This window comes from Dipteris shenzhenensis, chromosome 25, assembly GCF_047967505.1.
Source record: "Dipteris shenzhenensis isolate YYH24624 ecotype China chromosome 25, Dip_SZ_1.0, whole genome shotgun sequence".
Taxonomy (NCBI): Eukaryota; Viridiplantae; Streptophyta; class Polypodiopsida; order Gleicheniales; family Dipteridaceae; genus Dipteris; species Dipteris shenzhenensis.
The window spans coordinates 30,822,603-30,832,833 of NC_141620.1; the positions used below are offsets into that span (position 1 = coordinate 30,822,603).

Consider the following 10,231-nt stretch of genomic DNA (forward strand, 5'->3'; position numbering starts at 1 on the left):
AGTGGTACACCAAATCCATTTTGTTCTGCTTGGATGGCTGATCTAGACCCTCAAGGGCTTGAAGCAAATCAGGCATCTTCCCATGAGGAACCTTAACTTTCTGGCATACCTCGCACTGTGTAACATAATCGTGCACATCATTGCAAAGATGTGGCCAGCAGAACTTCCTGTCCAACTTCTCAATGGTGCAGGTGTTGGTTCATGTGCTACATGCAACAATGTAAGACAGAACTGGCAAAGAACACACACAAGTGTCATTTTATAAAACAACCACCCGTCATGTATAGAATAATCATGAGGGTGATCATTGAGGATCACTTTGTACTAATCGTCCGATTCTTGAAACTCAAGTGCGTTGTGGTACCGGTTGTGCATATCCGAGAACATGGATTCCTTGACCATGAAAATGGAATTGATCATGCCCTTCCTGTTGTTGGGAGCATATGTAACCACATTGTCTGCTCCGAGGACATACTTAGCTGGAAGGTCTAGCTCCACTGGACTTGTCTTTCGGACCAGTGAGTTGTTGGCATCTGAAGCCATCAAAATGTCTGGTGAACCATGTGAACCGTGAACCCTACCCAAAGGTGGAAATGCTTAAGGCATACACGACTACGAATAGCTCCTTGTCGTAGAGTACGTACCTGCTCTCTGTTGGAATCAGCTTACATCCTTGTCTTTGTTGGAATGAGCCTACATCCTTCAAACGTGGACGGGTGACCATGCTGCTCTAAGGTTACCTCGATGACATAGTCACTAGTATGGGTCCTCACATTGAACGTCTGGTCCCAACGTGCCAATGCTAGGCATGGTTCCATGATAACTGCAGGTAAAGGCTTTCAAGACTTATGGAGTAAAGGCATTGCAATCTTCGCTGATTCTTTGATGTGTTGACAAATGCGTTGTGGTAACTGCTTCCTTCAGTAAAGTATATGCTTTCAAAGCTTGTGAAGTAAAGCAGACAGCCTACTTCGCCATCTTTCACTCCCTATATAGAAGGTTAGTAATGGGCACTGCAATCTTTGCTGGTTCTTTGATGTGTTCATGTATGCTTGTCGAATGCTCATAGACATCCAAGCTTCACGAGCGTTGGTTGGTTTTCGCAATCCACGATGTCTTTCACCTTAGCTAGATCCAAGTGCATGCTGGTGGAATTGATGAAGTACCCGAAGTACGGTACCTCCTTCAAAAAGAAACTACTCTTCTTGGCATTAGATCCTATAGGAGCTATTGGATGTGTTGTGCATGCTATGTAGGATCTTGGAAATTTTCAGAATGTCATTGAGAAAGACTAATACTAAATCTACCAATGATAGGCTTGAAGATCCACAGCATCTTTCGATTAAAGGCATTGATGCCTCTGTGAATTTGAAGGGTTTAAAGACAAAACTCATATTGTGCCTTTTCCGTGCAAAAGGATGACTTGGGAATGTTCAATTCGGGATCCACATCGAAGAGTCCATCTGAAGCTTCGTGCCAATCCGTCTGGTGTAGGAAAAGAAGGGCACCTCGTCCACCTGCTCGGCAAGGCCGCCCCTGGAGGGCCAGAACCACTCTCCCGGATCCCATTAGACCTCTCTCAAGGGTCTACCCTCCCAAAGCCAAAGGCGCCATCTGGGGGCATCCTGCTCTGAGATACTGGGAGGGTCAATGTGCCACTCCTTCCCCAAACACCCCACCAGTCTGAGGATTTGCCAGTGAATCCCAACTCATCCGTCTCTGAGTCTCTCTGAGTGAGTGCCTGGACTAGGCCTCCAGGTCCTACACGGGGAAAATGGGCTATGTGCTGCCTCGCTGCATCATCATCCTCAAGGGGACACCAGTCCGAGAAAACTGGCCCAACTATTTGCTGTCCATTCACACGCGAAGTCCCTCCCACCAAGACTTAGGGATGGCTAGGTCAATCTCTCTCATCTGCTGCCTTGCCCCAAGAGGAGGACGGCCAATGGCTGTGACTCCTCCCTAGAGCAATCCACTGCCTCTTAGAACGTGAAGATGTTGTCCAGGATGGTGTGCTCTTGGACGAATCCGCTCTGTGTGTGTTGTGAATGATGTCAGTCAGATGGGGCCGTAACCGCAAACTCAAGACCTTGGCGAGGATCTTGTATGCAGTATCAAGCAAAGTGATTGGTCTCCACTGTTGGATGTCTGACCTGTCTCCCCCTTTCAGGATCAAACAAATCCACCCCTTGCTCAGGGACTAAGGGAGGGAGCCCATGTTAAAATCCTCCTAGCAAGTTAAGTCGGAAAGGGGTGGAGATGATCTCCCAGAAGTTCCGGAAGAAGGACGGAGTCAAGCCATCCTCGCCAAGACACTTCTGGGTCGGGAGAGCCTTGAGGGCTTCCCAAAGCTCCTCATTCGTAAAAGGCTCCTCCAGATTGCTGCACAAATCCTGTGAGACTACTGTCGGAACCTGATCCCAAACTACCTCCCGAGCCACAAGACGAGCTGGAGTCATCCTCTCTGTTTGAAAGAGCTGGCTGTAAAAACCTGTCAGGTCTGAAATCTCCTGTGGGTCAGCGTGCATGATGCTCTGCGGCTCTCAAAGACGTTGTAGTTGCGTGGTTGCTGATCGCGGCCCAATGGTCTGACAACTATTTCGTCATCTTGTCCCCTTACTGTACCCATCGGGCTCGGGAAGAGTGATAGGAGAACTCAGCCTGTCGAATCTCCGTGTCTTGAAGCTCAAGGCGAGCGCTCTCAAACTTGTCACTAAGCCACTGAGATCCTGGGTCCTGCTCCATGAGCCGCTCTATGGAGGCGAGGTCTCTCCTCAGTGTCAGCTCGCGCTCTTGAAGAGTCCTTCTCGCCTAAGGGCATGAGCCTGTAACTCCTCACTGCTTTTTTGGATCGCATCGGCCACCCACGAAGCCCAGCCCTCGCACGGTGCCGTCTCTGACTGCTACCAAAGCCCTACCATGACTTGCTGAATCTCCTAGTCTTGCAGGAGGTCCACTGGAATGCGGACGCCCTTTTGGGGGAGACCTCGACGGGGCTTCTCTAAGTGAAGTACTACTGGAGAGTGGTCTAACATCGTGGTACCTATCAGAATCCCAGGTAGAGCCACCTCTGTGTAGTGCCCAGTCCCCAACTTAGAAGCGGTCTAGTCTCTCAAGCAGTCCATCGTGTCTCCTCTGTCCAAAAGAGAAGAGGAGGCTGCCAGGTATCCTGCTGAAGTTTGGCTCTCGCCACGGGTCTTTGCCACGGATCATGAAAATGAACTGCTTCCAGGTGCTCCGCTTTGTTGTTGGCATCTCTGAGAAGGAGGCACCGCCTTGTTTGTCCTCCCTAGGTTGTTGAAGTCCCCTCCAACAATCCAGGAGTGCATTCGGAAGACACTCTGATAGCCTCCTCCAAAAGGCGGGACGGTGCTGTCTACATGTTGGGGCATACACGTTCATGATTCCAATAAGGCTCTCTTGTGAGTGGGTGTCTGCTCTAGAAAGACTGCCTTATGTGACTTTGCCGGGGGTTTGGAGGGCGAGTAGTCTGTGTCTATACGTCGACGTACGAAGGTGGACACTGGCTCAATGCCAATCTTCCGTGCCCATTTCATCATGAAGGAGACTTCCACCCCGAACAACTCCGCACACTTCTCGAGTGGCCAATAGTATGCCCGATCAACCTTTGCCTCAAGCGGCAATCTGATAACTCCTACTGCCAAACCACACACATCAGCTTCTCTCATGTGAAGCACAACTGAAATTCACCTTTGCACCATGGGCATGCCAAAGGTCCAGTCCCTATGGTCCCATCAATCTAATCTCCTGTAATAGCATCAAATACCACTGGGGACCACTTCTCCAACCCTGTGGATGCGAACTGGAATCTCCAAACCGGATGTGTTGGGAGCCCACTACGCTGATCGAATCCCCTTTCTGGGGCTACAAGATCACAAGCGTTACCTCCAAGGGTAGAGGGTAAGAGTTCGGAATCTCTAGATAATTCGAGGGTCACAATCTTTAAAAGTCCTGCGGTAAGGGACGCCCAAGCTGGAGATTGGGAGCTATTGACGTGGAGGACGAGCCCCTTCCCTCGGTCCCTCCCCAACTAGATAGGATGCTGTGGTGAGGAAGCGGAAGGGGACGTTGTCTTACCCTTGCTTGCTGGCAGGGGTGTCGAGACAGGGGAGGGGTGGGAGCCTAGAGTCCCTCTGGTTACGCTCCGATTCCCAAGGCTCCCAAAGGAGTATAGAGCCATTGGGAACAGTATAATGGCTCTATACTCCTTTGGGAGCCTTGGGAATCGGAGCGTAACCAGAAAACGTGGAACATGGTGTGTTGTGTCCATGTCCTCCACTGTAAAGCCATGGTACCAAGGAAAGAGGTACACCAAATGCGGACCAAGGAGAATGGGGCTTTGCTCCTCAAGTGTCAAGGCAGTATCGAGGGTGCTCAGCTGGATGAGGAAGACGCCTCTTCCATAAGTAGTGACCTCCTGAATGTGGTCACCCTCTAGTGCTAAGCTCGCTTGGATCCACTCTTGCACCTGTCGCCTTGTGGGTGTGAGGCCCACAATTCTGCCCACAACCGCCTTGCCCTGGAGGGACTGAACTGCATGCTGCACGCTTATCTGCTAAAGAGAAGATAAGCTTGACGGCTTTGGGATTTGGAGGTGCTGCCATTTGAGCCCTTCTGGCTAGACAAGTGTCACCACCAACCTTACTTTCTCCGAGGCGTAGGCCAATTAACCCGAAGCTGCTCATGAGGAGGGGTGGAAAAAGGGGAAAAAGGAGACGGTCAAGAAGCAAGGGCAGCAGCCAGGAAATGGTACAGGAAGGGAGGAAGAAACGAAGGGTGGGCAGAGACAAGACGGCGGGGGAGGAGAGGAGAGTATACCGGGAGGAAGGAGCAGAGGTGGAGGGGGTAGAGGCGGGAAGAGAGCAGGGTGGGGGGCAGCGGATGAAGAAGAAGTGGGGATGAAGGAAAAGGCGCGGGGGTGGAGAAGGAGGCACGGACGGGGGCGGAGAGCAGCCGGGGAAGAAGCGGGGGAGGAGGAGAGATTGCAGGGGGTGGAGGAGGCGCAGGGGGCAAGAAGAGGTGCGGGAGGGGAAGGAGGCGCGGGGGGGCAGGCAAGGAGGAGGTGAGGGGGGGGGAGAAGGAGATGCGGGGGGGCGACAGGAGGAGTTGTGGGGAGGCGGGCAAGTAGAGGCGAGGGTGTCGGAGGCGGGCTCGAGGAGCCAGCTTCTGGAGCAGGAGTGGCATGATTTGTTGAGGACATCTTAATCCAAGCACAACCTGGTAGTGCTCTCTGTCATTTTGTCAAAGAGAAAACCTGCATATAGAGAATTGCCTGGTCTGATGAAGATGTTCCATAGCAGCTTCTCTAATCGCTTTTCAAGCTCCTCCGCCATGGTTTTGGAATGAGCTTGATCTTGGATCCTCCAGCCAAAAAGGGAGGTAGACTAGATGTGAGAAAGATCTCCTGGTGTTCCTGCCTCCTGTTGTGGGATGGTGGCTGATGGTTCTATGGCAGAATTGACCAGAAACACTTCCCCATCTCGATTCCTCTCCGTCGCCAACCGAATGGCTGAAATAATCGATGAGGAGAAGTATATGAATCCAAGGATTGAACTTCTTATCAATGGTTGGAATGGTGAGATGTAACCACTTGGTCTAGTAATTAGGTCGGACCTTTGAACTAGTGCCACCATCGGGCTCCCAAAATGACGCATGTTGCCTGTGTGGGTGTGACCCTGAGTGGGCAACTGTTGACCCATCCAGAAATCTTCAAGATGGCGCCTTTGACTTAAATACTGCTGTCCACACTTTGAACTGCGAATGCTCCGTTCAGGACCACAGTATCTATTGGTGACAGAAGAAGCCGATTGTGCTATGTTGCATTGATAGGGATGATGTCCTCCGAGCTGCTTGAATCTTCAAGGATAAGGACTTCCTAATCACTGATCCGTTCATAAAACGGGAGCATAGTGGGAAACTAGGTTCCCTCTTCAGCTGATCTCCAAACTCCTTGTTGATGACCATTGATGTCGTATTCACCAGAATTGAAGGTGAAAGTGAGCAAACGTGTGTGGCCATGGCCTCGCGGAGCTTCTTGCAGTGCAGTCAATCATTCTTGTGATGACCTAATAAGATGAGTTATCTTTGTTGTACTTGGCTTGAGTCTTCACTTCCACGAAACCGCTGATGTGGATTCTTCGATGCTGGAGCGTGTCTATACAACTGCCTCCCAAGGTCTGTGCCTCACACTCTCAGGAAAACAAACTGAAGCTCTGATATCAATGTAATAGGTGAGATGTTTACCTTGTTCTCTCTCTTGCCTATTATCTCAGTGCTGAATTAGCTGTAAAGGAGAAGACACACAAGAGCACATGTGCTTTGCTATGACTGAGTGTGAGCATGAGGTCTGCAGTACGTAGATAATATTTGCTGTTTACTATTGAGGTAAACCCCTCTTTTGTGAGGTAGACAAATTGAGCTCTACCCAAAAGGCTGATTATCGCTGTGGCCTGTAGGTGGAGTACTGTACAGAGGGGTCACCATGGAAACTAGAGATCAGGCAGACTGCTCCCTTCTCACTGCTGCTGTCCAGTGTGTGTTCTTGCTCTGGACTTGGGCTCCTCCCGAAAAGGGCTTCTGGGCCCTTTTATAGGCCCTGGACCTGCAAATACACCGGACTGGACCTAACAGAACAGCTGACCGGCCGTCATCTGACCACATATCACTGTCCACTGCCAGTCCGGCTGGCTTCAGCTGCTGACATCAGTGCGTCTTGCTGATATGATCGCCTGCTGACTGATCACCTGTACGTGCTCATCTGTGCTTGTCCCTGCTGCTGCTGCACGCGGCAGCCTGTGGATGATGTCAGCAGCCAGCACAGGCTGTGCTTCTGCACTCTCTGTTGCATCTGCTGTGGGGGCTCCTGCCAGCAAGGCAGTCATGCCATGGGCTTGCTGCTGCTAATTTGCGCTGGATATCCTTGTGTGGTGACCCATTGATGATTCTTCATTATTGCATAGCTATGTGCCAGCCTTACCTCTTGCACAAGTAGTCACAAACTCTTTAATTTTCATATGTTTGACTTTATAAGCATTTAGTCATAGTAACATAGATTGTGCATGCATCCTTAATTTCTTTGCAATTGCACTCTAAAACACACACACACACACACACACACACACACACACACATACAGGCCCCTTCGTGCCTGCCTTTGACACACACTTTTTTTTGGTAAAATCCAATGCATTGTATTTATATTCTCATAAATTTACAAGATGGGAAGTCTCCAAAATGGAGAGTATCCCAAAGATCAGAAGCATAAAAAGAAAAGCTCTATGCAAGAAGCATGTAGATCACCCTCATGGCAGGCATCATATAAGGATTGCCGCAATGAGGCTCGGAAAGATTCATACGACTTGTGAATCTGCCGGCCCAAGTATGCCAAATTATGCTCATTCCAGATTGTCCAAAGAGCCCAATATCTCACCCATGAGAGAAATAGTGAGTATTGAGACAAAGACACACACACACACACACAGACACACACACACACACATGATGAGGGGGAGATCAGACAATCTAACCAAAATTCTTCCGGGGAATATAATAATCACCCTGCTGATACTTTCCCTTAACATTCGTTAAACATGACCTGCTGCCTTGGAAATTTCATGTCTCGTGCTTTATCCAGAAGCATGCCATTTGGCATGGATGTCACATATGCACAGCACCCAACTTGGCACAAAGGCAGCTCACTCTTGTAATCCTCAAAGGTTAAATCTTCATAGGCAAAGCAGGCCTTTCCCCTTCTCCTTCCATTTACCCCCCCCCCCCCCCCCCGCCCCACCCCCCACCCCCCACCCCCCCACACACACGCACATCCACCTGTTATCTGTACATATTTTTCTGCCCAAAAAAAGAGAGGTCGTATTTGAAGTGAAGATAACATTTTGCAGATTGCTATCGCATGGAGACCATTGGTGAAAAAACTGGGTTTGTGGAAATCCATACGTTCCATTGCTCGCGTTTATGATGCTGCCATGGGTTTGCTGATATTTGTCCCTATTGCAGTACTTTCTTGGTTCCCATTTGTATCAACTTTCCAGACTCGACTCGTATTCAATCAGGCTTTTAGTCGTGGCTTGGAGATTTCTCTCATTCTGGCCGGAAACCAACCCAATGCTCAAGTATAGAACCATGATGCATGTAATATATTAGCAGAAGAGTAAGGTGAACAGACATTGGTAGAAGTATCTGCTCTTGGAGCCAGGATCCCTAGACTGTTGTAAATGATTCAACTGTTTTGTCAAACTCTGTGCGATGATGTTCTTTTTCTGATGAGCCATTTTAGAGCTTGCTTTACTGTTGGAAAGATTCTGCACACATGCAGTTTTGTCTGTAGCAGCATACGCCCAAGGGTCGTGAACAATAGAGTTAATTGTACCATATGATGTGTACTGCATCCTTTTGGGAAAGAAAGAAAAGAAGTTGCCCATAACTTTGACATGGTAGTATACCTGATGAGTATTTTCACTAAGGAAAGGCATTCATACGAAGCTTCCATTAAAAACATGAGTGTTGTAATTAGTTCATATATAACACATAAATGCATACATACAAAGATACTTGCATGTGCATGTGTGTGTGTGTGTGTGTGCGCTTGCGTGTGAAGGGAGCACGAGGAAATCTCAATCACCCAAGAAGTTACGGTTGTCAAGGCAGTGCCACAAAATATGAGACATAGACTCCCTCGGAGCTAAACGACGACAACAAATAGTTGGAGCAATATGTCCACGTGCTAGAAGCTGTGTAGAAGGGATAACCCCCAACAAAATGCGCCATAAAAGACTTGTTGTCGAAGAGGGATCTTAGCTGCAGCCCATAGTGGTGGAGGCAATAGCAAAACAAAATGTGTGTGTTTTTTGTTGGGATAGTGACTCTGTAATATAAAGCAAAAGAAATTTCGCTTCAAAAAAATTGTGTTTTGTGTTCGACACAGATAGATTCCACTTTTGAGTTTTATCATATATTGAGACTTTTTCATGTAATTGCAAGTTCCCTCTCTTTGAATTGTCTCTTATAATATAAATTTCTATGGATTTTATTTAGAAGAAAAAGGTGTATGTGTTGAGTTGTCTATGTGCGCCAGATTTAGATTATTTTGCTTTCTTGTTATATAATGATATCTTCTGATGCTTGTAATTGGACGTTCTAGCTTTTGGGATCGATTCTTGTAATATAATCTTCAATGGATTTCCCCCCCTCAAAAAGAATTGTGCATGCGCGTTGAGTAGAGTAGAAGTTGCTCGCCTTGGAGCATAGCTTTGAATGTACATTTTCTCTTACTGATATACTTCTTTTACTCCCTGTGCAGCTCTTGGCCCGTAGACATATTGTTGCGGTTGGTTGTGGTAGATATCTAGCTCCACGGGAATGTCCCTTATCTTCCCTAGCATTGTTCACATATCGGGATTTCTTGGGTCTCCTAAGTCAACGTTTGAGAACTAGATTTCCTAATGCTACCTTTGGCAAGTAGTTTTGGCTTTTTGGCACTCCGTGGTTGCTACGTGCAAGTTATGCCCGTCACACACTCAACCTACTTTCTACATCTCCAGAGAATTGTAGATGTCTGTGTTAACATTGTTGTAGCACGAACGGTAGATAGAGAAGCAGTAACTTATGAATCATGAGGGACATGTAGCATACGTTTCGATTCTCTACGAGCTAATCGTCACTGTTTCATACTTTCGCCCCTGCTCGCTATAACAGGTTCGACCACGTTATTTGTATTTTATCATAGTGCTTGGGAAAATAGATACTCTAACTTTTTTCCATTTTCATAGTTGCATTACTATTTTCATCTTGTGGATGGAGGTGAGCTTTCTTTCAAGTTGTGACAGAAAACCCAACCCACAACCCTATTGGGTTTGTGTCCACTGCCATGTACTTTGGTAGCTTTTATAGCATACAGATGTTATCAAGGATAGGCTTGTCCATAGTCTATGACAACTCCCTCGGGAGTAATAATGAATCTTAAATATTTAAGTCTTACCATACACAGTACAGTTTTCTTTTTGGTTGGCTTTCCTCAAATATTGAACACTATTCTCAAGTGTTCGAGATGCTCAGCACTACTTTTGCTAAAAATAAGAATGTCGTCATCAAAACGCACTACAAACTTCTCAATATAGGAGCGTAGTAAATAGTTCATAAGCATGACGAATGTAGCTGGAGAATCGGTAAGTTCAAACAGCATTACTAAAAACTC

At 47.7% G+C, this 10,231-nt stretch overlaps 1 protein-coding gene across 2 annotated transcripts in view; it reads left to right on the forward strand.

The window, feature by feature from the left end:
* The window catches only part of LOC147885741 (callose synthase 9-like), a 273,087-nt gene extending 263,554 nt beyond the window's left edge, over positions 1 to 9,533 (forward strand). Inside the window, exon 50 of one of the 2 annotated variants that reach the window (XM_087396032.1) lies at positions 9,338 to 9,533. In XM_087396032.1, coding sequence (XP_087252158.1) covers positions 9,338 to 9,499 — 162 coding nt within the window. In that variant the 3' untranslated portion in view covers positions 9,500 to 9,533. Of the gene's footprint in view, positions 1 to 7,919; positions 8,485 to 9,337 lie in introns of those variants that run through there. The other variant, XM_087396031.1, reaches the window with a different exon arrangement.
* The last annotated feature ends 698 nt before the right edge of the window (positions 9,534 to 10,231 follow it).